This window comes from Phyllobates terribilis, unplaced genomic scaffold, assembly GCF_046119375.1.
Source record: "Phyllobates terribilis strain yellow unplaced genomic scaffold, ASM4611937v1 Scaffold_9__5_contigs__length_417890890, whole genome shotgun sequence".
NCBI classification, from domain to species: domain Eukaryota; kingdom Metazoa; phylum Chordata; class Amphibia; order Anura; family Dendrobatidae; genus Phyllobates; species Phyllobates terribilis.
This window is the reverse complement of record NW_027362769.1, coordinates 240324407-240352097: the sequence shown is the minus strand read 5'-3', so window position 1 is coordinate 240352097 and position 27691 is coordinate 240324407. Positions and strand designations below refer to the sequence as shown.

Sequence of the window (27691 nt, the reverse complement as noted above, 5' to 3'; positions counted from 1 at the left end):
GACGGTGTGAGGATACGCCCCTTTGTAAAGGGAAATGGTAATTCCCCGTTGTCAATTTGCCCGATTCATCAAGACCAATGATTTTCATGCGCCCTTGATGAGGGGGCATGGTGGAATCAGACGTTCCTGCATGCCTCTTAAAGGGAATCTGTCACAAGGTTTTTACTATGTATTCTGAGAGCACCATAGTGTAGGAGCAGGGACACTGATTATAGGGCTGTGTCACTTTCTGGGCTAAGTTTTGCTGGTTCAATACGATCAGTGTTTTATCAACAGGAGATGATCATTAAAGGACAACTGGCCTTGTGCCTCCGGGTCCAATCACTGATTAGCAGCGCTCTGTCACTATACAATATACAGAGAAAGCTGTAGTGTAGGCGGGTTATACACAGCTCAACAACTGAGCTCTGCTCGATCTGTGGGAGAAAAAACTGTGACTCTATCATAACTGCTGCATCCAGTCATCTCAGTGACACATCGCTGGAATCAGAATCTCTGTCCCTACCACGTGCTGCTGTCAGATTATATAGCAATATCTGCTGATGGATTACATTACATGAATCAGGAGTGTCTGACGAATTGCATGCACCTCCCTGGCCAATGTCAGAAATCTTACTCCAGTCAGGTACAGATTTCTGGCATAATGGATGCCACAGATTGTCATGAATTATTCGAGCTGTTGTGTCACGCCCCAGTCCCTCCAATATTGGCTAAGTTATTAGATGCTAGGGTGAAAACACCAAAAGCTGCAAAATGTTTCCACAACTTTGCAGAAATTGTGCAACTTTTCGAAGCAATTTGTGTGAGCACTGCGCTCTGTCAGGATTTTCTGGTGCCGTCGCCAAGAGTAGCGGGCGTGTGACCGTAAGTTTGCAATTTGCATACATGCGGTCATGTGCAGACTAGACTTGTGCGGTCTTGCTCAATGCCAGTGTATTGAGCAAGACCGGACACATCTAGTTGGAATGTGGCCGGCAGTGTGCAAATCACATACTTGCAGTCACATGACCTCTCAGCGCCGCCACTAGAGAATCCTCATAGGCATGCAGGGCATGCGCATTGAGAATTGGCTACAGACTTGTACCCCAAAGCCGGACAACCCCTTAATCACTTACAATAACCCAATACAAGATATTTATTTTCTTTAAACAGTATTTTCAGTGACTGACATGTACGGTAGTTGCTGTCATTTTATTGAACACTGAAGATACTCTGCAGAAGCAGCTTTTTTTCCTACCCGGCTTCTTCTCTAGTACACTCTGGGTCAGTGAAGACATAGGAAAAAGTTTTAAGGAGTATGAGAGAGGCTGAAGACAAGGTGCCTTGCAACGGAGATATAAAGTTCACAGTTTGATAAATGCGAAAAGTGTATTTTTTTAAAATATCTAAACTTTGGAGTTTATTAAGAGTAAAAAAACACAGGAAAAAAATGTAACAAATATCCAAATGGCAATGTAAGCTCAGTGTTTTCTTCACAGGTGGAGGACCTGATTGTAAAATACAGGAAAAAGAAAAAGACTGTTGCTGGGATAGTCGTGGAGCCAGTTCAGTCAGAAGGGGGTGACAATCATGCTTCTGATGACTTTTTCAGGAAATTGAGAGTAATCGCCAGAAAAGTAAGAGATTTTCTTTATAATCCATGTCATTTTTGCATGTTTGTTAACAGAACAGGTCAGCTTTGGAAAAGTACCTTATCCTTGATGTTTTTACTAAGTAGAGAACCTAAATGAGAATGATTCTGAAAACCTGTAAATTCTTGTGTTATGTTGGCATTCCTAATACAAATGTGTTTTCCAGCATGGATGTGCTTTTTTGGTGGATGAAGTACAAACAGGAGGTGGCGCAACTGGTAAATTCTGGGCCCATGAACACTGGGGCATGGACGATCCAGCTGATGTGGTTTCCTTCAGTAAGAAAATGATTACAGGAGGTTTTTTCCATAAGGAAGAACTAAGGCCTGATGCAGTAAGTAATCTAATTTTCTAATCCTCTATTAAGCCTAGAAACAATAGAAGGAAAGCGGAAGCTAATGTACATATCCTTACAAATCTCTTTAGATATGTCTTTGTGGCCTGTGGGTTTTTTGATTGTCTTTTTTTTTATATATATTTGCTTTTTCTTAACGTTCCTGCTTGTAGACAGGCAAGTTCAGAGCTCAGTGGGTGTTTCCTGTGATGTCTGTTATAGACAGGCAAGTTCAGAGCTCAGTGGGTGTTTCCTGTGATGTCTGTTATAGACAGGCAAGTTCAGAGCTCAGTGGGTGTTCCCTGTGATGTCTGTTATAGACAGGCAAGTTCAGAGCTCAGTGGGTGTTCCCTGTGATGTCTGTTATAGACAGGCAAGTTCAGAGCTCAGTGGGTGTTCCCTGTGATGTCTGTTATAGACAGGCAAGTTCAGAGCTCAGTGGGTGTTCCCTGTGATGTCTGTTATAGACAGGCAAGTTCATAGCTCAGTCGGTGTTTCCTGTGATGTCGGTTGTAGTCAGGCAAGTTCAGAGCTCGGTGGGTGTTCCCTATGATGTTGGTTGTAGACAGGCAAGTTCAGAGGTCAGTGGGTGTTCCCTGTGATGTTGGTTGTAGACAGGCAAGTTCAGAGCTCAGTGGGTGTTCCCTGTGATGTTAGTTGTAGACTGGCAAGTTCAGAGCTCAGTGGGTGTTTCCTGTGATGTCAGTTGTAGACAGGCAAGTTCAGAGCTCAGTGGGTGTTCCCTGTGATGTCTGTTCTTGCTCCATTTTTTCTGTGCACTAGTTGACATGCATTTGCATCTTCACTTTCTGTAAGGGAAGAGGAAAAGAAGACCGGCAGTGCTGATGAACCTGAACCTGGGGTTCTGTGCCGTACACCCAAAACCGTGAAAGGCAAAGAAAGGGTGTACAAAAAGTCACTAGTAACCCAAAAATAAATCAGAATACGAGACAGCCTGCATGTGAAAATCAGTGATGAATTTTATTAAATAATTGTGGTGAACAACAAGGCATTAAAAAAAATTAAAAGGAAAAAACAAGTGGGGAGAAGGTTTTTTTGCACAATATCTGATCTTCCCTATTGTAATATACATGAAGATTAAAACAAACTCCCTAAGGCCAATATATAAGGCTGAACATGAATATAAATTGTAACAGCCAAATATTACAAATATTGTAAAAAGATGGCAATAACAAAAAATAGAATTAAATGACAATAAGAATAATGTGCTCGTTCGACAAATAAATATAAGTATAAATGTCAAATAAAGCAATCATGAACATGTGACCCATATGGTATAACCCATATGGTATAAACCGAAGTCGCAAGAAATTTATTACTAAAGCATCATAAACACAGATGGCAATAATGAAAGGTTATAACGTACCAACAGGCCACCGAAAAACCTAAAAGAATAGGTTAAATGGATATAGATGTTAATATAAGATAGAAATGAAAGTGAATATAGATAGGAGATCAATGAATGAGCGTGTGACTTGTGTGTATAAACCCCGACGGAAATAAGACTGAGAAAAAGCTTTTCCTGATTGGAGTGATCTGATGTGCAAAGCCATTGAGCAGTCAAGTTCTTAAAGCGCACCTGTCAGCAGGATTGTGCTCAGTAAACTACATACACTGTCAGGTGGGCGACATTACACTGATTAAAATGATACCTTAGTTGATGAAATCCGTCCTGTAGTTATTGTGTAATCTTTACTTTCAGTTTGGAGATAATGACATGCTCGTTCTCCGGGGCGGCCTCTGGGCAGGGCTTTATTTGGTGCTCTAGCATTCATCATTGTGGCTTAAATGACAGGTCATTTCTTAACATTTCTTCTTGTAGACAGGCAGAAAGACTACAATATGAATTGCGCAAGTGCAGTATTTAAAATAGGAGGCTGGTTGGCGCCGTTACAGTGATTAAAATGACAGGTCAATGAAGGATCAGTGACCTGTCATTTTAATCAGTGTAATGGCGCCAACCTGACACTGCCTGTAGTTTACTTAACACGATCCTGATGACAGGTTCTCTTTAAGGTAAGATATAACACACAAAGTAGGGGAGATTTCTTATGCTACACGTGCCAGAAAACTGTCTTCCATGACTTGTACCATGTTTATTATGTGTTTTGGACAATTTCTGGAAATTATTCCAACAAAGATGAGTGGTTTTGCTAGAAAGGTGGGCTAACGGGAAGGAGACATCCAAACCCTAAGACAGAAAGAAAATGAACATATCCCCTGCTGTAATTAAATTAGTAAAAGCAATAGTGCATATAAATACCATAGGGTACTTAGGGGCATAACAATCGCGACAGGGCCCGTGCAGGTGAGGGGGCCCGCTAACGGCAGCACAAACTTCAACTGGATGTACATCCTCGGACACACATTCAGTTGAAGTGTATTGCGGCACAGAGACCCGCTGGCTCCGAGCATGGCAGTACACGCTGCCGGCCAACGTCCTAAGCTCCCATCTTTTGCAAGCTAAAGTCAGCTGCCGGCTTCAGAAGAGGAGGCTGCGCGGCAGGAGAGTGGAGGGAAGGTGAGTAGAATAATTTTTTTTCTATGAATTAAACAGCGGCAGGATGGGGGATATATATACCAGGAAGGGGCCCAAGATAAGGAAAAAATATACCAGGATGGGGCCAGGATGAGGGACATATATACCAAGATGAGGGACATGTATAGCTCTGGCAAAAATTAAGAGACTACTGAACAGTTTTCTATTGGAAAGCATGGAAAGACTGGTGGAAAGCATTGGAAGACGCATGAAAGCTGGGATTAAAAATCATGGTTAGTCCACCAAATATTGCCAAATATTGATTTCACAGTTAAAACATAAGTAATTTGAGGTCTGAAAGCATTGTTTCTTTTTTTTAGTATTTTGACGCTTTATTTACAACAAATGATAAATACAAAATTTTTAGCTTTGAATTTCGGAGACACGTTGTCAGTAGCTTATAGAATAAAACAACAATGTATATTTTACTCAAAAATATACCTGTAGAGAGAAAAATCAGAGAAAATGAAAATACCAGTGCCAGGATGAGGGATATACCGTATATACCAGGATGGGGGACATATAGCAGGATGGGTTCACGATGGAGGACATATATACCGGGATGGGGGACATATATACCAGGATGGGGGATATATACCAGTATGGGGCCCAAAATAAGGGAAAAATATACCAGGATGAGAGACATATATACTAGGATGGGCCAAGGATGGGGGACATATATACCAGGCAGGAGCCCAAGATGGGGGACATTACTACATAATAGGGGAGGAGATGCAACTTGTTTGTCCTTGTATAGACACTTATAGCGTTCTAAACCCTATATCTGACCACCATGTGGGGGGTCCAAATCTTGCATAAGGGCTCAACGGACTCTAGTTTCACCACTGGTATATGGTAAACACTGTTTTTGCTTGAACATGGTCTAAATGCGACACCGTATGCCAAAATGTTTGTTGCATTTGATACGATGACGTGCTTTGTTTAGTCATATGACCACAGAGGTCCGTTATTGCGCACCTCCTTTTTTGAATGCATTGTTCATATATTATCGGATTCTTCAAGCTGTATTCTATTGTGGTTTGCGGCAAAAACGCTGCAGAAACGCTTACAAAACGCTTGGTAGAAGGCCTGCCATGGTCCCCAATGATAATCCGCATTTGCTGTGCAGATGCTGCGGAAATTTCCATTGCGGATTATCATTACGGGAAAAAACGCCGCAATACCAATTATTTTGCGGAAGCGCTGCGTTTTCGCCGCCATTGACTTGCATTGGAACGCATGGATTCCGCATCACTGCATCTGTAGATGCGGAATCCATGTGTTCCAATGTGCGGATGGTACCCGGGTCTAGAGGACAGGAGACTCTCCTCCGGACCCGGGTACAATAGAACCTGTGAAAAAAAGAATAAAATAAAAAATAAATGTTATATTTACCTTCTGATGGCCCCCCGCTGCACTCGTCCTCCTTTGCTGGTAGATCGCGGTGGACTGTAGGACCTGCGCTGACGTCATAGTCATGTGACGGGTCACGCGACGCTGACGTCGACAGGTCCTTCAGTGTACCGCGATCTGCCGGCAGCCAGGACGGAGCAAAGCAAGACTGCGGGGGCCATCGGAAGGTAAGTATAGATTTATTTTTAACCATTCTTTCAGTCACACTATATAAATCCATGCCGGTTACATGGATTTATATAGTGTGACCAAATTGTCAAGCACTTTCCAAGTGATGCTAAAATCGCTTGGAAAGCGCGTATCAACCCGCATGCGGAAAAGCATGTGAAGAACGCTTCATATCCGCTTGTCCCTGGCAGGAAAAACACATGTACAATCCGCATGCGTTTTTTCTGCCAGGGAGATGCAGAAACACTCAGGAAAAATCCGGAGCATTTCAGCATCGTGGGCACATAGCCTTACACTCCATTTGGTTTCCTATTGTATATCATATCTCTTGCATCTCGGCTTTACACTTACCCCATCTTCCAGCATTTGTGTTAAAATTTTGGTGCACTTTTCTTGCACAAGGTTGGCCAACTAGACAGTCTAAAGAAAATGTATCAAACGGCTTGGACCATATTGATTAATTTGGTGCAATTAAAGACTATCTAGACCAGGGGTCTCAAACTCAACTGGGTATATGGGCTGCACACGGAAAAAAATTGAATTTGGGGAACCGCATTCTTTGCATGACAAAGTGACATGTTTAGTGATAGCATTTTTTTCTATACAGCTTTTGAACTGGTCGTCATCTTGTAGTAATGCCCCATCCTGGTCCTCATCTTGAAGTAATGCCCCATCCTGGTCCTCATCTTGAAGTAATGCCCCATCCTGGTCCCCCATCTTGTAGTAATGCCCCATCCTGGTCCTCATCTTGTAGCAATGCCCCATCCTGGTCCTCATTTTGTAGCAATGTCCCATCCTGGTCCTCATCTTGTAGCAATGTCCCATCCTGGTCCTCATCTTGTAGCAATGCTCCATCCTGGTCCTCATCTTGTAGCAATGCTCCATCCTGGTCCTCATCTTGTAGCAATGCTCCATCCTGGTCCTCATCTTGTAGCAATGCCCCATGTTGGTCCTCATCTTGTAGTAATGCCCCATCCTGGTCCTCATCTTGTAGTAATGCCCCATCCTGGTCCTCATCTTGTAGTAATGCCCCATCCTGGTCCTCATCTTGTCGTAATGCCCCATCCTGGTCCTCATCTTGTCGTAATGCCCCATCCTGGTCCTCATCTTGTCGTAATGCCCCATCCTGGTCCTCATCTTGTCGTAATGCCCCATGCTGGTCCTCACCTTGAAGTAATGCCCCATCCTGGTCCCCATATTGTAGTAATGTGCCCATCTTGTAGTAATGTGCCCATCCTGGTCCTCATCTTGCAGTAATGCCCCATCCTGGTCAGTCCTCATCTTGCAGTAATGCCCCATCCTGGTCAGTCCTCATCTTGCAGTAATGCCCCATCCTGGTCAGTCCTCATCTTGCAGTAATGCCCCATCCTGGTCAGTCCTCATCTTGCAGTAATGCCCCATCCTGGTCAGTCCTCATCTTGCAGTAATGCCCCATCCTGGTCAGTCCTCATCTTGCAGTAATGCCCCATCCTGGTCAGTCCTCATCTTGCAGTAATGCCCCATCCTGGTCAGTCCTCATCTTGCAGTAATGCCCCATCCTGGTCAGTCCTCATCTTGCAGTAATGCCCCATCCTGGTCAGTCCTCATCTTGCAGTAATGCCCCATCCTGGTCAGTCCTCATCTTGCAGTAATGCCCCATCCTGGTCAGTCCTCATCTTGCAGTAATGCCCCATCCTGGTCAGTCCTCATCTTGCAGTAATGCCCCATCCTGGTCAGTCCTCATCTTGCAGTAATGCCCCATCCTGGTCAGTCCTCATCTTGCAGTAATGCCCCATCCTGGTCAGTCCTCATCTTGCAGTAATGCCCCATCCTGGTCCTCATCTTGCAGTAATGACCCATCCTGGTCCTCACCTTGTAGTAATGCCTCATCCTGGTCCTCATCTTGCAGTAATGCCTCATCCTGGTCCTCATCTTGCAGTAATGCCCCATCCTGGTCCTCATCTTGTAGCAATGCTCCATCCTGGTCCTCATCTTGCCGTAATGCCCCATCCTCGTCCTCATCTTGTCGTAACGTCCCCCATCCAGGTCCCCATATTGTAGGAATGTTCCCATCCAGGTGGCCATACGTCCCCACTCAGGTGGCCATACGTCCCCACCCAGGTGTCCATAGTACACATAACAGAGAAAAAAAAAAAAGATTCTGTCCTCCGTTCCCACGGAGTTCTTCTGCACATGCAGCATGCAGGCACCATAGACCCCTTGATGATCGCGGCCCGGTCCAGGAGCCGCCGACCTCAGCACTGTAGTGCAGTGTATTGCCGCGCAGAGACCGGCTCTCTGCACAGCAATACCAGTGCCAGCCGCCGGCCTATCAGACGCCAGCAGTTGACATCTGCGCATGTCAGTGACGTCATACACCGCTGCGCTGGGACGCAGATGTCAGCTGCTAGCCTCTGATAGGCCGACGGCTGTCATTGGTATTGCTGTGCAGAGAGCCGGCAATACACTGCACTACAGAGCTGATGTCGGCGGGTTCTGGACCAGGCCGCGATCGGGGTCTATGGTGTCTGCGGGCCGCATAAAGCTGCCGGAGGGGCCGCATGCGGGCTGTGTGTTTGAGACCCCTGATCTAGACTAAGTTTGCACTGTCTAAAAATTAGACCGTATTTATATATAAGCCCCTATATGTTTCTTTATGGGATGTCTCTATTTTGAAGACCATAATTTATCACATTTTTTCATTACGGGGTTGTGCCACGTGACGTTCACAATAGGAACTATGTTCTGCCTATAAAGCCGGAGAATTCACAGTATATATACAGGGAACATAAATGAATAGTGTGACGTGAACCTAGCTGAACGTTCTGCAAAAAAAACCATTCAGCCTGAAGAGAGATTCAGGCATTGATCGTTGTGTGAGGACTCAATGATTTTCTTATCTTATGGCTGCAGCTGGTGAAAGTGAAATAATTCCTTGGTGTAGAGAACTCGATGGCGCTTACTCCTTCCCGCCAAGGTTGTTTGATGGTCGCATTGGAGGTGGAAATTAATGCAGCCGGCATAATAGCAAATGTCCATGTGACATCCAAACAGATAAGATGACATAGATCCAGCATTACTTACGTATGTGTGAGGCTAAAACACTTAATAAATCATGAGCTCTGCTGTATATTAGTAAGTAGAGGCCACCAGAGGTGTCCGAGCACCGGAGACGCAAGTTATCTCACCAGTTAATTATAAGACTGAAGCAGATGGACATCATTTATAGAAGTATCACAGTCTGGGCAAGTATTTTTATGAATGTTGTAGCCTATTTGGAGAAGCGAGTGTAGTCCCCCGCTAATCACCGAAATTTGCTGTAAATACAAGAGCCTTCTTCATACATTTTATAGGGTGTTTTCTCCTTTATAACCGGTTACTGGAGGGTGGATTTGAGTGGTGAACCATACAGCCATGGCCGGCCTGAGGACCATGAGTGGTTCATAGCTGTCTAATTTCTATCTCACACTTCTTCTGCTTGGCTTTCAGTGTGTGAATATTATATGGTTTATTGATTGCTATTTGGTTAATCACAGGATTTTGTCTCTTACATCCCATTAGCCATATCGAATTTTCAACACCTGGCTAGGGGACCCCTCCAAAACACTCCTGTTGGCTGAGGTGCTAAATGTCATTAAGCGTGAAGACCTCTTAAGCAACGCTGTCCAAGCAGGAAAAGCTCTTCTAGATGGACTTCTAGATTTCCAGGTGAGAATTCTTTTAATTTATTCTTTTAGATGTATTTAATTTTAAAGATTTGTCTTATTTTAAGTGTGATGTTTAAGGAGAATCTCATCACTTTATATTAATTATTCCCTATTCCGATTGTCCATTATGTAATATCCATTTTTGAAGGGATAAAAGATCTGCCATAAACTTCTAGGCAACATTTGTAAAAACTCACTTTTAAATCCTGCAATTATTGAGAACAGCATAATGTAGAGACCAAGACCCTGATGTACTGGGATGATTGCTGTAGTTTTGATAAAATCCTTGTATCAGCAGGAGATTGATTAAATGACTTGTAAACTTACTGCCATGTAGCCTTTCATATTCATGAGCTACATATAACTCTGTGATTATGAGAGCAGATTGTTGGTCATTACATGTCTCACACTGGTAACTCCCCCTTTAAAGTAAAATAATCTCTGGAGGCCGTTTCTCGGGGAGATCTACATCCGGCCCAGAGATCTCAACTCATTTATATATAAGAAAAATGTGTATTTCTTGGTAATAAGACATCATATCACAGATATCAATATATCATGTTATTCAGCTTTCTATGACCTTCATGCACATATAGACTATTTAGGAGGGTTGATCCTACTGACAGATTACCTTTTTAATTTGAAAGCTAAAATTCTGGTTTGGCAGGGAAAATGTTAATTCCAGAGTTGGAGGCATCTCACCCTACCTTCATTTAACTTGCTGAACCAATGGCGCACTATACCAACATACGACCAACCGCGAACGCTACAGTGGCACAGATACAGACATGATTGCCGTGGCCAGGCAGGAGCGGCCATGTGGCAGAATAACACTTTGCCACACACTATATATTAGTTTTTCTGCTGTATTCCTGGAATATTTGCGCTGTAGTGGCACTAATGACATAGGTATAATGATGAAGAATGATCCCACTAGCAATGTTAATGGAGAGAATTATTAGACATGTTATCCAATGTTCATCCTCTGTTAAGACTCTGATTAATCCGCATTCTGCAGTTTGTGCCATAGAACAGTGTTTGTTGTATTTTTAAGACCCTGTTTTCTTCTCGCTGAGATTTATTGCTGCAGTAAGTGATTGTGCCTTGTGCAGCCTCTTCCGCAGTTCCTGTTAACTCCATTCTGAACCCTTCATAGTCCATTGAGCTGTAGCAAAAACACGCTGCAGTCAGATAATGGCTTATTGATTTGTGTATTCTGGCCCTGCATTATACGACTTATAATCCGATGGTTGGCTTCCCTTTATGTGCCAAACACAAGCACATGCACTGCTGCCCTGTCTGCCATGAAGGATGAATTTCAAGGTGGCATAGTACCAGGGAATATACTGTAAGTTAGACGTATTGGCATGTTTACAGATTGTCCTCTTCAACCTGAGAAGAGAAATTATATATAATATACAGTACTGTGCAAAAGTTTTAGCCAGGTGTGGAGTGTAGGAATGTGTGTAAAAAAAAAAAAAAGTGTTAATTGGTAAAAATATACTATTCTTAACAAAAGGAGAAATCTAAATCAAATCAATATTTGGTGTGAACACTTTTTGTCTTCAAAACAACATCAAAAACTTTAAATTCTACTAGGTGCGTCGGTACACAGTTTTTTGAAGGAATTCAGAAGATCTGTAGTTAGTCCTCCAAGATGTTTGGAACAGCCTTCTTGCCATGGATGCAGACTTGTGCAAATCCTTCTGTCTCTTCATGCAATTCCACACAGACTTGATAATGTTGAGAACAGGGCTCTGCGGGGGTCAGATCATCACTTCTAGGACTCCTTGTTGTTCTTTACTTTGAATATAGTTGTCAGTGACATTGGCTGTGTGTTTGGGTTCATTGTCCTGCTGCAGAATAATTTTAGAACCAATCATACACCTCTCTGATGGTATTACATGATGAATAATATCTATTTCTCAACACTGAGGACACCATTAATCTTTGCAAAATCCCCAACTCCATGGACTGAAATGAAGACTTGCAAGTAACCTTCACTGTTGCCAGCAGACGCTCATTAATATTCTGCTCTCCAGCCTTTATGCAAATAAACTGCCTTCAGTTACAGCCAAATATTTCATGTATTGACTCCTCAGACCAGAGCATCTGCTACATTTTTCTGCACTCCGGTTACTATGTTTTCGTGCATAGTTGAGTTGCTTGGCTTTGTTTCCATGTGGCTGCAATTCTTCCACTTCTGGCCAGACTTCTCCAAATATGAGATAGGTGTAACTAGGTCCAATGGTTGCTGTCAGTTCTGAGCTGATGGCGCTGCTGGACATCTTCCGGTTTTGAAGGGAAGTAAGAATCACGTGTCTTTCATCTGCTGCACTAAGTTTCCGTGGCAGACTGCTATACCTACAGTCCTTAACATTGCCCATTTCTTGGTGCGTCTTCAAAAGAGCTTGATCCCGCAGTCTGCTTTGAAATCTTTGCCTGAAGGAGACCTTGCTGATGCAGTATAACTACCTTGTGTCTTGTTATCATGCTTAGCCTTGCCTTTGTGTATGACCTGTGACATGATACCGTCTTCCAGAACCTCACTTTTGTAGAAGAGTTTGGCTGTTCCTCACCCAGTTTTAAACCTATGTCACAGCTCTCTTTTCGTTAATAACTGTTTCAACCTATATATGAAACTGACGATCATTATGAAATGTTTGATATAATTAGCTGCTCATACACCGGACTATATTCCTAAAAAATCTGTCTTTGTGCAAGTGTACCTAGAATTGATGCTGTTTAGCAGGCAAAGGGCGATCTCGACAAATATTGATTTTATTTAGATTTCTCTTTTGTTCATTCAATTTGCATTTTGTTAATTGATAGTTTATTTTTATCAACACTTATTTTGCATGTGTATGATGTCCTAATAACGTTATGCCAGCAGGTGACTATTTAAAGGCCTTGGACAGTGCCAATCAGACACCCGATACAGTGAAATCCTAAAAGTGGACTAACTTTTGAAACATTTTTGATGTTCTGTCCTCTGTTCAGTAGTTTTGATCAGTAAAGGAATTGAGACCCTCACTAATTACTCAAACCTAGGGACAGAACCACTCAGCTTAATTTTACGCAGAGCGGTAGATGGTCTAAATTGAAAGTCTTTTGGGTCCGGAGGTAAGCTGAGCGCTTCTATCCTTTGGTTTGAGCAATCGTGTGGGTCTTTATACTTTTGGTTGTAGGCTGCAAAATTGTGTCTCTCGTTAAAAGATGTTCTTCAGCAGCACAATTGTATACCCCAGCTATAACAGAACTTCTTATAAGGGAAGAAGATGGATTGACATTAAGACCCCACTTCTGTTCACAAAAAGTTTCTGAAGCAGCAAGGATGTGATGTTTTTATAGGTCACCTCTGTCCTGTGATCTGTAGATCACCACCTACCTGAGCTATGTGTAGACATGGTGATTATACTTCTTATGTTGCCCCAATATCGCTTTCACACTTTGTTCATTCTGTCCAAACTAGTCTCCTAAAATGTAGTTTTCTCCTTTATGAATTTAATTTGATGTACAGAACTGTAATCCATGATATTTTTGGGGTGAACCCTATTCAATAAGTCGTGTAAAACCATGTGAAACGTCTGTGTCTTTACAGTCCCGCTATCCGCATCTTGTGAGCAGAGCCAGGGGCAGAGGGACATTCTGTTCGTTTGACACTCCAAATGATGCGACTCGATCCAAGTTGATAGCCCAAGCAAGAAACCAAGGTAACACAGCCTGGTATCTGACTGTAGACTAAACACATGCCGGCTGCCCCAAAGTCAGGTGCGCAGACTCTATGGTGGCATCATAGAGTGCAGGAAGCGGAAGTGTATCCAGCACTTGGGTAGGATTCCAGATGGCACCTTCTGATGGAGCATATTGGTCTCTGTTTAGCTAGTAGAAAGTCCTATATTGATCTTTTAGGATTGCTACCTCCTATAGTTTCTGTTCTCTTCCACCCTGAAGAGGCTATTTGCATATTTAAACTCCTAGAAGAGCATTGCGTGGCCTATAAGTCTCCCTACACCATCTTGGCCCTCTCCATAAGGAGAAGCTTCACCCCTTAGACAATGTGTGTCAGAGAATAGAACTTCACTTTCTCCTTTTAGTTGCTCAAGTAAGTCAGCACGCCATGATTTAAATGCTATTTACCTCCAGATTACTCCTAGATCTGCAGGTAAATGGTGTTTATGAAGATGACAAATTTCCTTTAAAGACTATCAATCGCTTGCCATAAATACCATATTTTTTGAACTATAAAATGCACCTTTTTCCCCCAAAATTTGTGAGGAAAATGGGGGATGCGTTTTATAGCCCGAATGTAGCTTACCGGTGGGTTGCGGCAGTGGTGGAAGCGGAATCACAGGAGGCAGGGTCTCTTCATCAGGAAGCCAGCTGTGGGCCCGGTGTCGACAGTGAGCAGTGCAGAGTGCATTGATTTCCTGGGGGCCATTTTCCTGAAGCAGTGGTCACCGGAGGCGGCGCATGTGCAGATTGGGAACTCTGCCCAGCTAAACAGAAATCTCAATCTGCACATGTGCCGTGAGTGGTTGCCATCTTCCTGAAGCCCACCACATGGAAAGCAATGCACTCCGATCTACCTCATCGCCGACACCGGTCCCGCAGCATCTCATTGCTGGGACACCCCCTCCTCCCACCCAGGGCCCGCGGCATTGCCCCACTTCTGCTGCCGCCGCCGGCTTCCTGGGGAAGGGACCATTACTCCTGTAACCCCGCTCCACCCCCTAGGTAAGATACCTTAAATTCACTCTATAAGACGGATCCCCATCTTATAAAAAAATATACATTTTTTTTCCTATTTTCCTCCCCAAAATTTGGGGTGCGTCTTATAGTCCGAAAAATACTGTATTTTTTTTTACCTTGTATAAACGTTCATGATCTCCTGAACGTGTCATTTTTTTTATTTTGTTCTTGCACCTCTCCGGTCCGGAGATATGGCCCTCACTTCCTTGTATATAAATCTGAGTAGTTTATCCAAGTGGGCGTGGGCATCATCTTGAACGCCACTCCCAGATGAACAAAAAAGATTAGATTTACATGCAGGAAAGAGGCAGCCATAGCTCAGGAGTGATGAGATGAAAAAATAAAAACCAACACAAGATTCAGGAGAACAGCGGCCTTTGCACCAGATAATCCCTTTAAAGGGATTGGGCCATGAACAGGGAATAAAGTTATTGTCACTGGGACCCTCACGGTCACTAGGATTAGGGGTCATAAACTCCGGTTCCTGAAAGGTTTGAATTGAGCAGTACTGCATGTGTGTGACCACGGCTCTACTACAGTCAGTGACTGCTGGACTCTGCTGCTTCTCTCCATCCGTGGTTCTGTGTGTACCTTATGTGAACCTACTGATATATTTTATCTTTTTAGGTGTTGTGCTCGGAGGTTCTGGCGATCGGTCCATTCGGTTCAGACCAAGCCTGGTTTTCAAGGAGCACCACGCACACTTGTTCTTGAACATCTTCAATGACGTCCTGGCGAATTTCAAGTAGATTTCTATTCCGCTTTGTTGCCTTAGTCCAAAAGAAGGAAGAGGTCACGGAATAAGTTCTGCCTATTAATCTCTACTATTATATACGCACAGTTCAGGTCTCACAACAACGGATGGAGATTGTTTTTTTGCTCTCAAGCCAAAACCGTGTCTCCATAAAAAGCAGTTTTAATGTGCCACAATATATATATTTTCATAGGAAAATTTAACTTTTTTTTTTTTTTTCAGTGTACACCTTGCTGTGTTCAGGGATGTTATGGAATATGAAATATTAAGTTAATTATGGAACACTCAGACTGTGAAATGAATACTAATACTTTAAATAATGTCCGATCTGTGTTCGTGTTGTCTTGTATTAATAATTAAATAAGGAATTTTTGGGCCTGCCCTATCCCGGGTAATGTCGCTACAACGTGAGCATTTTGTGAGAAATTCCCTACAAGTCTTTGATTTCAATAGTTAGAAGATAATATAAATTACTACCGTCATACAGCCTGATGTTTAAGATAACCCAGGTCCGCTATGACTATAATGGCTTTCTGCATGTTATATTGTACATAGATATTTCGTAGCTTTTAGGTATAATATCAGAAATATTTCTAGAGGTGATACCGTATACTTCTTCTAAAGGAGCACTTTTTTGTACAAAGATCACACTGAGCCATGTATACAGATACATCTAGATAGTATTTTAGTTTATTTGCACAGTTTGGCGAATTGACAGGAGATTACACATTGAAGGAAATGAGAACATTTCTAATTGTCAAAAATTGTCATTTGTCCTCAATGTCAACTGCTGTTAAAATGAACCTGTCAGATGCCTGAGAGTCCCCAAATGCTACTATAGCAGTATAGGTGCTCATTTACTAAAGCTGCAGTGTTTGAAGAATCAATCAAGAATTCTTCACCTGCAGTGTCCCCAGGACTAGACCGGTCTTAGGTCTTCTAATCCTGTCCCCCTTGGACATAATTGACAGTCTGCATAATGGTCCTACAATAACTAGTATTGTATGTAGGCTGTCAATCATGCTCTCGAGGTGGGTGGTTATTTTAGACAGGTTTAGTTCGGGTGAAGAGACGCCCCTCCTCCTGGACTAGTCCTGCTTCATTAGTGTCTGTGACGCTTCACATCAAAGTTTGATTCTTCAACCAAAAATGTGAATCTGTACAACTGGGCAAAGTCAGGGGACCTAACGGCTTCCCTTTAAAGCCGGATTACACGTCACTTCTATGTAATAGAGGTGGCCATTGTGCGATCACTTTTGTTTTTCTTGCGCTCTAGGTTATAAGGGCATGTTCGCTTGGTGCATATATGCATCTTACTTTCCTGTCTACATTTTCAGAGGGTAAATCTACTGCGCATTACAGGATCAGTATTCTAGAGATTTGACGCTGTAGTGTAAATTGACCGGCATTATGGCAGCATTTCCACAACCGCTTTCATGAGCCAGAGCAGAAATCTGCTACTAACACTGAAAACCTGTATTCCCATTAGAATGGAGGGCCAGTGCACATACTTAACCGCAGCACCATCCATTCCCTACGGGGCTGCCGAGTACTACTTTTTCCGGCAAACCTAAAGGAACTGAATAGAGCTGCAGTTGGGCTTGCACATTACCACTCCATTCTAAGTTCCCTGTTCTGCCCATCTTTGCAGGTCCCAAGGGTTGGACCCCCCACTGGTCAATAAGTATCACCTATTCTTTGGCTAGTTGATGTCTTGTTTTCACCAGAGAACCCCTTACAGACATTTGACGTACCGGTACATCATATTCCCTGACTTTAAGGCAGACTCGCAAGTCAAGTTGACATCTTTCCTGCCAGATGATGGTTTAGTGTATTCAGCCATCATCTACCTGTAACCCAGCTCCACCCGCGGCTGTTGATATGTTAAATGCCACTGTCAATCTCTGACAGCAGTGTTTCGCATAGGCCGGCAGGGATGCGTGTCATCCCATGCTTCCATCGGCGTGTTAGTGACGTGATTGTGGGGTGCTGATGGGATGCCATGACAGCCGGGGATCTGCTAAGACCCCTGTACCTGTCATGACTATTCTCCTGTGTCATAGATCATGATTTCTGCTATACATAGCAGTGGTGAAGCACTGCTATGTACAGCACAAGCGATCAGATGATTGCAGCTTCAAGTCCCCTAAGGAAACTAACAAACAAAGTAAAAAGTGAGAAAAAAAAAGTTTTTAAAAATATAAAAAAATAAAATACAAAATTTCAAATCACCCCCCTTTTGCTCCATTAAAAATAAAATAAAAAAAATACATATTTGGTATCGCCAAGTTCAGAAAAGTCTGATCTATCAAAATATAAGGTAAATTAATCCAATTGGTAAATGGTGTTAAAAAAAAAAAAATCAAAACGCCAGAATTTTTCTTTTGTCCGATGCAACATTGCAATAAGAGGCGATCAAAACATTGTAACTAACCCAAAATTGTATCCGTAAAAACATCAGCTCAGGGCGCAAAAAATAAGGCCTCTCACAACTCTTTATCCTGAAAATTGAAAACGTTACGGGTCTCAGAAAATGGGAAATTTGTAAGAAAAAAAAAAATTGCTTTTGTTGCCAATTTTTTATTTTCACCACTTAAAAAAAACTATAGCATATTTGGAATCTGCATAGTCGTATTGACCTGGAGAATCAGGTCACTTTTACCATATAGTGAACATGGTACATAAGAGCAATTCCACATTGGAGTTTTTTTATTTTGGAATTTCAACGCACTTGGAATTTTTCCCCGCTTTCCAGGACATCACATGATACAATGAATGGTGCTATTCAAAAGTATGACTTGTCCTGCAAAAAAGCCCTCATATGGCTATGGGGACTGAAAAATAACAAACTTATGGCTTTTTGAATAAGGGGAGAAAAAAAATAAAACAAAAAATCATCGGAAAATAGCCCGATCATGATGGGGTTGAGCGCCAGTGTGTCCCATTCACTGTTATGTAATGTCTTGCGCTTAATCCATCTGCATAATATTTAAGTTGCTGAGATCATGGATGTTTTAATGTCTTAAAATTGCCATTTAAAGAAAAGCCACAAATACAAATCAACTGAATCTTGTGTTTGTCTTTGCAAACCCTGCAGTGTAAGCCATACGTCTCAAGACATTGTATGCGGCACATCCTAACAGGCCCATAGAGATGAATCCGAATGGATGAGAGTGCTGCATTTGCCATTTAATTTTTGGCTGGTGCATGTCATGTCTCATGGTAATGGCCCACAGTTCCTGCACTTTCCATTCAGTTGATGGCAGATCTACGCTTATCTAAAATGAGCTTTTCCTAAAACAATCCACTTTTGATATACTAATAGTGTAAGGACCCCAGTAACTGCAGTCTTCTGTTGACCATGATTAACGTGTATGTGGCATGTTCAAGGCTTGTAATGAATGTGGACTTTCCACACAAGTACGGTAATTACTATGCTGTTTTTTTTGGAGGGGTGATGACGTTAATGTATATAACATTTTTACACTTAGGAGCCCATGTTTTTCTGTACTCCAAATATAAAAGAAATTTTAACCCAGTTGACACAAGACTGATTACACTAGGTGCTTTATAAAAGCAAGCGAGCCGTTTACAGCGTACTAATAGTGCCAAACATGTCGAGACTAACTGCACTTCTGTGTTCATGTCCGGAATCTGTGGATTTAACCGCTTTGTGTGTTAATCGGTAAGAAATAAAATGTATTTGTAAGTTTATTATCCTGGTCGGCAGTTTTATTTCAGACTAGTACCAGAGTAAAATCAGGGAAAGGAGTCAGGACATAAGTTGGTAAAGATGCAATGTGTAGGAGCATGTTCACACAGTGGAAATTTAACAGACAAAACCTGAGATAAAATCAAAATGAGCATATACCCTGTAGTCAGAAATAGTAATACTACATGTAAATAACATGGGGTACTTGGTTAACACTATTTTGATCAAAAAAGCATAAAAGCTATTCCACCACGACAAGGTGTACCCAATCAGGACAGTCCTATCTTGTATTAAAATCAGGGCTATGGAGTCTGAGTCTGTGTCCTTTTTGGTCGGAATCTGAGTCGGTATAAAATGGACCGACTCCAACTCCTAAAATATATAATAAATTGGTACAGTAGTGTGGGGAATATTTTTTTCATAAGAATTTGGGAAAGTTATGAAATGTCCTATAAATGTCTGTCCTATTCCTGACCTAAGGGTCTAGACTTTTAGCTGAGATGAATCTTTGCTACCGTAAATTTATCACTTAAACATGAGCCGTGTATGAGGGAGTCGGAGTTGGAGTCGGTGTCATGGAAATTGAGGAGTCGGAGGTTTGGCTTACCAACTCCACAGCCCTGATTAAAACCTCACCTTGTGTCAGCCGACCTCAATATAGATGGGGGCAGAGCAGGACACATCCATACCAGAGTAAGTATTAAAGAGATTTTCTAATAAAATAATTACTTTAGCAAATATAAAAGATAACTTACAAATATGCATAGATTATCAAAGCTTCATAAATTTCCTGATTTCAGTCCTCGCCAACTTGATTCTGAAAGTTTGGTCCTTTTCCCACATGACACAGGCTGGAACCTCCCTCCCTCTTCCTGAGTTATCACCGCCAGTCGTGTGATGAAGGGTGCTGGATTTAGGCTGTTTATTAGTTAAGCCAGCCTCCTTCTCAGTTCCTGAATCTTGGTCTTGCATAGAACTGGAAAAACAAATGGGTAATTCTGCACTGCCAAGGAGAAAAGATGAAGGATGCCAATTCAATTTCAGGTGGTTTTATAGAATCATAGAATGGTAGAGTTGGAAGGGACCTCCTGGGTCATCTGGTCCAACCCCCTGCTCAAAGCAGGATTCACTAGATCATCTCAGACAGATGTCTGTCCAGCCTCTGTTTGAAGACGTCCATTGAAGGGGAACTCACCACCTCTCGTGGCAGCCTGTTCCACTCATTAATCACCCTAACTGTCAAAAAGTTTTTTCTAATATCTAATCTGTGTCTCCTCCCATTTAGTTTCATCCCATTGCTTCTAGTCTTTCCTTGTGCAAATGAGAATAAAGATGATCCTTCTACAATGTGACAGCCCTTGACATATTTGTAGACAGCTATTAAGTCTCCTCTCAGTCTTCTTTTTTGCAAGCTAAACATTTCCAAATCCTGCAACCGTTCCTCATAGGACATGGTTTGCAGACCAGTCACCATTCTGGTCGCTCTTCTCTGAACTTGCTCCAGTTTGTCTATGTCTTTTTTAAAATGTGGTGCCCAAAACTGTACACAGTATTCCAGATGAGGTCTGACCAAAGAGGAGTAAAGACCGATAATGACTTCACGTGATCTAGACTGTATGCTTCTGTTAATACATCCCAGAATTGTATTTGCCTTTTTTGCTGCTGCATCACACTGTTGACTCATGTTCAGTCTATGATCTATTAGTATACCTAAGTCTTTTTCACATGTACTGTTGCTTAGCTCTATTCCTCCCATTCTGTATATGCTTTTTTCATTTTTATTGCCCAGATGTAGTACTTTGCATTTTTCCCTGTTAAAAACCATTCTGTTGGTTGCTGCCCACTGCTCCAGTTTATTTAGGTCTTTTTGAATCCTCTCTCTCTCTTCTCTAGTATTAGCTATCCCTCCTAGCTTTGTGTCATCAGCAAATTTAATCAGTTTACCCTCAATTCCTTCATCTAAATCATTGATAAAGATGTTGAACAATACAGGTCCCAGGACGGAGCCCTGTGGTACCCCACTTGAGACATTCATCCAGCTGGATGTGAAGCCATTTACAACCACCCTTTGAGTCCGATCACTAAGCCAGTTATGAATCCACCTAACAGTTGCCTGGTCCATTGCATACTTGGTCATTTTTTCAATAAGGATGGTGTGAGATACTTTGTCAAATGCTTTGCTGAAGTCAAGATATACTATATCTACAGCATTTCCCTGATCCACCCAGTCAGTGATTCTGTCATAGAAGGAAATTAAGTTAGTCTGACATGACTTGTTAGTTACAAACCCATGCTGACTCTGGTTAATCACTTCATTCTTATCCATGTACTTACATACATGTTGTTTAATAATTTGTTCAAAGATCTTTCCTGGTATAGAAGTCAGACTCACCGGCCTATAGTTCCCTGGGTCCACCTTCTTCCCCTTTTTGAAGATAGGAACAACATTTGCTCTTCTCCAGTCTTCTGGGACTTCTCCTGTTCTCCAAGAATTTTCAAAGATTATGGAGAGTGGTTCTAAAATTTCTTCTACGATCTCCTTCAGTACTCTGGGGTGTAATTCATCTGGACCTGGAGACTTGAACTCATTTATGTTAGCTAAATATTCCCTCACAATCTTTCTGTTTACAGATAACTTGGATTCCTCTATTCCTTTAAAAGGACAGTGAAGATCAGTTATTCATCAATGCGTTTCGAAATATAGAACTTCATCAGGACAAACCAGATTGTCACCCTGTATTCACTCGGCAGGCTTCTTTGGTAGAAGATTATGGCAGACACTGACGCACCAACCAGCTTTTAGGGTTATTTGCCTCCTCTTGTAATGATGTGAGGTGACCAGTAGGGCTACACACATCTGGCCTTCTGTTTGCCCGGCTTCTCTTGTAGTAGTGTTAGAACAGGATATAGCCTATATAGAATTGTTGCGTAATGCCAACATATTCCATGATCGGTCCATAATAATAATAAAGCAAACAATCTTCAAAGGAACCCAATGACCTTGATGGAATAATCCTCTTGCCTCCAGCACAATTTTTTTATTTTTCTTTAACAAAAAACACTACTGAAAATCAAGATAAAAATCGAGGATTGTCTAAACATTGCGTTTTTGCCCACATTCAGTGGCCCCGTTGGGGTTTGCATCCGAACCTCCCGCAAAATGGGATTCGGGCGTATGTGCCGACGGGGCCATAAACTATAATCGATGTGTGCTCTGTCGTGCATCATTTTCAGGCACCTACGCCTACGGAAGGTGGACACTTCGACGTAGTAGACTGCATCTGGGTGTCCGTCTCCAGTAGGCGTATACGCCCGACAATGATGGAAGCCAGAGCACACTTTGACTCTGTCGGCACCATTATAGTTTATGACCCCGTTGGCGCATAGGGCCGAAACCCGTTTTGTGGGGGACCAATGAACGTGGGCAAGAACACAATGTGAAAGTACCCTTAGGTACTCTGGTACCGCAGATCTCTTGGATCCCTTCTTTAGGTCTGACTCATTTCCTTTCATATTCAATGCAAGTGCTCCTCTTACAACAATAAAGGATAATTCCCAAATTTATTTTCAAACTCTGTAAAGGCAAAGAACCCCTTTAAGGTAACTCCACCATGCCTTCACCAGTGTAAACTACATTTCTCACAGACCCATGTTCTTTCCCAGGCTCCTTGCACGGATAACATTAGCTACTTGGCTAACCACTCTGTGATCTGCCAATGGCCCCCGGGGTAGAGCTGACCGGAGACATGCTGCTGTGCGGTTTCTAATATTATATCCATATCATTGTCATCTCTCCACACTGAATAAAGGTTTCTAATCCTCCAGTTCTGTATGGGTTTCAGAAATATTCCCTCCATGTGCCCTCTCCTGCCTCCAAAACCCTGTCTTTATTGCACATAGCAACCAATCAAGGCATAGCTTTCATTTTACTATTGCTGTTTAAAAAAATGAAAGCTGAGCTCTGATTGGTTGCTTTGAGTAATAGAGACCGTTTCTGTATTAGACAGTGTAGATTTCAGCCCGGCTGTATTTATAGGTAGCATACGTCTATAATAACAAATATGGACAAAAAAATTCATGCTTTTAATGAGGAAAACCAGTTTAGTGACTGATGCTCCTGCTCTTACTTGGTGTCCCATCAATCACACAAGGAGCAGCGCAGGTGGAGAGGAGGGAGCTGGCGCACAGTACCTATGTCCACCCCGTGCAGGTACACATGCGCCATCTCAGTGTAGTCAGTAGAGGATACCAACTGGGAGAATAGCCGGTATCTACGGAGCAGGTGCGACCGGTCAAGAAATAACTACAGTAGGTATCTATAGACAACCAGGAAAGAAAAAGCCTCTGACCTCTGTGTGTTCAGGGGGCGATATCCGGAGCATTTGCATTTCACAACTTTATTTCAGAATTTTAGGCCCCTGAGATGTGATTGTGATTGATTATGTGGGATTAACCCTTTAAGCCTATTTTAGTCAAAGCAGGGTTCTGGTAAGTAAGGACCACAGCGCGGAATACAGAAACCGGACTGCTTGTATCAGACTGTTGCTGTGTCTCCGAAGCTGGTCTGATCCCGTTACTTGAGTGCATAGCATTCCTTTGGTTCAGTGTAAGGACAGGCATGCTGGAATGGTAATGCATGGGGCACTCCTCATTTTAGAGTAAATGGAGGTGTACATATGAAATTAAATCTGAGTCTTAGGCAGGTTTCACACGTCCTGATATTTCCAGTACTGGAAAAACCAGTGCCGGAGATATCCATATCTGTGTGGCAACCGTGTGCTGCATCAGGATCACATGTACCGGTCCCTGGTAATCATTGGTACAGTTATCGCCGTTCCCAAGCGCCGGGTGCTGAAGGAATCTCTCATCATTATTCCCTGCTTGCGCTGCGATTGGCGTAAGCAAGGGACAATGTTGAGAGTAGTATTCTGCTGCCGCTGTCTCCAAAATGTGTAAAAATAAGAATAAAATAAAAATCCTACTTGCCTGGCTTGAGGCCACCGCACACACTGAGGAGCAGAGGAGATTGACCGTGACCTGCGCTGAACTTACTGAGTGACAGCGCAGTTCAGGGGCCAGCTCGCTGCAGCGAGTCAGTCATTCTCCTCGGCGGTCGCGTCAAGGCAGGCAAGTATAATTTTTTTTATTTTATTCTTATTTTTACACTATTTTTGAAGACCGCGGCAGCAGAATACTACTCTCAACATTGTCCCTTGCTCGTGCTGATCGCAGGGGACAATGATGAGAGATTCCTTCAGCACACGGTGCTTGGGAACAGCATGAACTGTACCACTGAATCCAAGGCACCGGCACGTGTGATCCTGATGACACACGGCTGTCAAGTGTGTATCAGCAGTGTGCACGTGTGTTGGCCGTTGTGTGGCGTGCAAAAAAACAGACATGTCAGCGTGTTTTGCCCATTTGAATGGGTCTACCTGTGTAAATGTCTCTGGTACATGTGAAAGAGGCCTTACGGTGTGAGCTTACCAAATATAGGATAAAGTCTGCAAATTGAGTCAGTCGAAATGGCAATTTAATATTTTATTCTCCAAAAACCGCAGAGAACTTCTCTCTATCCAAAACCAATCCATACCGAGTAGTGAAATACAGAATATCGGGATTGCTGTATCTTGCAAACTGACGGAGAATCTCCCCCTTATTATCTCCTGTTTCTGAAAGCGGTTTTACATCATTCATTGGAACAAAAATATTTCTTCTGTTTCCCCAAAAAGTCATATAGGAAACTTTCACCGTTGTTAGGTCGTCGTTCACGTAGAGCATCCCAATAATTCTACGCAGGTAATAGCTAAGTCCATACAGCATGACACCTGCAAAGAGAGCCGCTCCAGTGCAGTAAACTGCAGAAAACTGGGAGAGTTGTCCTTGCAAATAGAAATAATAAATGGGAGGAAGAACCAATATGGTCATTGTGGTCTGCAAAAGCTTCAGCCTGGAGACCACCCTACAGTAGCGGATTCCTGGAAACTTGTAGATCAGTGTAAACTTGGTGGAGTCATCAGTCTTTGTGCTGAGAGGTGAAGCTGTTCGGAATAAACTTGTGGTTTCTATCCACTGCTTCTTATTTGTAGAGGACAATAACTGGGAAATTTCTCTATGTGAGGGGTGAGTAATTCTGCCACATCCAATACAGGAGGTTCTGTAAGGCACATTAGATTTCCACAACTGTTGGCATAAAGGTCTGAGCCACCAGGATCGAATGATGAGCTGTGCCATAGAGATGTGACCTGCTGGAGTACAAGAACATGGAAGTCACCCACCTCACCAGGTACCACTACAACAAGCAAAGAGAACTTTGTGTTTTCTCTGATGTAGACTACACCCCTACCCAACGCTAGCAGGAATCTAAATCTGCATTATAGATGGTGTCCAGGATTGGAAAGAGGTGGCTTCTTTCTTCCAGAAAGTGTGCCATGTGAGTCCATGGATTGTGTCTGGGATTTCAGCATGGCTTTATTGAAATGAATAGGGCTGAGCTGCAATAATACACACAGCCGACCTGTGGACATATTGTTGTCTTCTTGGACAATCCTCTTAATTCTGATTCAGGAAGGGGCGTCTGTTCCCCTTCCTGAATAGCAACCAAAACTTAAAGGAAATCTGGCACTTGATTTTGGGCTACTAAGCCATTCTGCTACTAGGTGTAAGAGAATCTGTCAGTACTATTAACCCTTGTAAGCAGTCTAGATGGGCATGTAGGTAATACGAAGCTGAATATAGTGATACCTTGATATCTGCGATCTGATGTCTTATTCCGGGGATATCCATGTTTTTCTTAATATGCAAATGAGCTGATGAGATCTATGGGTGGATGATTGATCTGCATGGGTCTCCCCTCCAGAGCTCATTACACATGAAGGGAGAGTTACCAGTGTGATACATGTAACTAACACAGAACAGCAGAACTGAACTTTGTCTTCTTACAAACACATTTGTTGCAGCTCTTGAGCTCTGCTGCATTGTAACATATTACTCCCTGTCTGCTGAGAGGAACCTGCAGATGTCAGATATAATCACACACAGCTCTGCAGTGAGATCAGTGGAGCAGAGAGCGGCCATTACACATCACACTGGTAACTCCCCCATCATGTAAAATAATCTCCGGAGGTGGATTCTCATGCAGATCAGTGTCCGCCCCACAGCCTGGAACAGCTCATTTACATATAAGAAAAAACGTGGATTTCTCAGGAATAAGACATCAGATCACAGCTATCAAGGTATCATTTTATTCAGCTTCCTATGACCTACATGCTCATACAGACAGCTTAGGAGGGTTGATCCTACTGACAGATTCCCTTTAAGGCTTGGACTACATGGCAAATTTGGCCGCGACATGTCACGTGATGAAAAGTTGCCATATGTTACTGTTACTTTGTCCCTTAGGGCACTGTGACAGGCAAGTTGTAAAACACTTGACTCAGTGGGATTGTTTGCGACTAGCTTGTTGTGGTCATGGTACTCTAGGGGGTCGCAATGCAACCCTACTTACTTGTAGTGCGATGCAATGTAGCCAACTATGGCCACACGACCTGTGCTACGGTCAAAACTGTCGTGTAACCCTAACTGTTATAGATGGATTCCCTTTAAACGTTGTAACCTGCCAGCAGGTTCTGCTATGTAATCTGAACACAGCAGGAGATAGAGGCTGGAACACAGAAATCAGGGATATGTCACTGGTTTGCCAGTGTGCGGTTTTCTTACAATGAGCTGTCCGGGCTACAGCTTTACACGACTGGTAGACGGACCACGTCCCCTCCTGTGATAAGCAGCTCACTGTCTATAGACATTGTATATACAGAGCCTGGTCTGGGCGGGGGCGGCTGTTCAAGCTCTGCTACATGCTGCTTCTAAAAACTCTGTGTCACAACTGCTGCACCTAGTAATCTGTCACTTCGCAGGAATCAGGGTCTCTTTTCTTACATTATGCTGCTCTCAGATGAAGTAGCAAAATCCTGCTGACAGATTCCCTTTAAATGGAATGAACATTGAAACAGAATTGCACATCTTGATGGGATGTCCGCTCTACACAGGTAGTGCAATAAATGTATACTAGATCTGGATCTCATGAGTATGGGGCCCTGTAGCCCACCCCTATGGTGAGCACATTTTATTTATTTTTTTACTCCCTTAACTCCTACTTTACATCACATGTTGGGTCCCAGAAACTGATACTGGTCCATAGAGGATAGGTGCCAGCTGTGTTATACAGCCAGCACCTGACTAACAGCAGCAACGAGAGCTGGCTCCGATCACTGCTTTTTAACCACAAAGTTGTTTCTTTCAATCACAAGGTTGCTAAGTGGCTGTGCGCCAATTGCCCCCTTATCTGGAAGAGATCATTATTTTACACCAATATATGAATTACAAGCTATTGCAGTATATAGAACAGGGAAATTTGGGGGATTTATCCAGCATGCACAGAGCACCTCTGCGGCAGGTTAACATCACTAACTTTGGTCTAGGGTATAAGAGAGGGTTAATATTCTTGTCACTAGGGACAATAGCACGTAATAACAGTCACAGCACCTCAGTGCCTTCTAACAATGCCGTATGGTATAACATACTAGCAGACAGTACCAATCCCACTAGACGTAACGCTGGGCACACAAGTCTCCACCAAGGGGTATAATGGAGGCACGCTGCGCCATCCAGATAAGTAGAAA

The 27691-nt window shown here is 42.8% G+C and overlaps 2 protein-coding genes across 10 annotated transcripts in view; one reads left to right on the top strand and one right to left on the bottom strand.

Moving 5' to 3' along the window:
- The window catches only part of ABAT (4-aminobutyrate aminotransferase), a 138402-nt gene extending 120419 nt beyond the window's left edge, over positions 1 to 17983 (top strand). For all 8 annotated transcript variants that reach the window (XM_073647771.1, XM_073647768.1, XM_073647775.1 and 5 more), the window contains 5 exons: positions 1479 to 1616; positions 1798 to 1965; positions 9647 to 9793; positions 13394 to 13505; positions 15172 to 17983. In XM_073647771.1, the coding sequence (XP_073503872.1) occupies positions 1479 to 1616; positions 1798 to 1965; positions 9647 to 9793; positions 13394 to 13505; positions 15172 to 15293 (687 nt within the window). In that variant the 3' untranslated portion in view covers positions 15294 to 17983. The remainder of the gene's footprint in view (positions 1 to 1478; positions 1617 to 1797; positions 1966 to 9646; positions 9794 to 13393; positions 13506 to 15171) is intronic.
- Positions 17984 to 24312: 6329 nt separating this feature from the next.
- Positions 24313 to 27691, bottom strand: part of TMEM186 (transmembrane protein 186) — an 8029-nt gene continuing 4650 nt past the window's right edge. Inside the window, exon 2 of one of the 2 annotated variants that reach the window (XM_073647761.1) lies at positions 24313 to 25258. In XM_073647761.1, coding sequence (XP_073503862.1) covers positions 24552 to 25244 — 693 coding nt within the window. In that variant the 5' untranslated portion in view covers positions 25245 to 25258 and the 3' untranslated portion in view covers positions 24313 to 24551. The remainder of the gene's footprint in view (positions 25259 to 27691) is intronic. The other variant, XM_073647762.1, reaches the window with a different exon arrangement.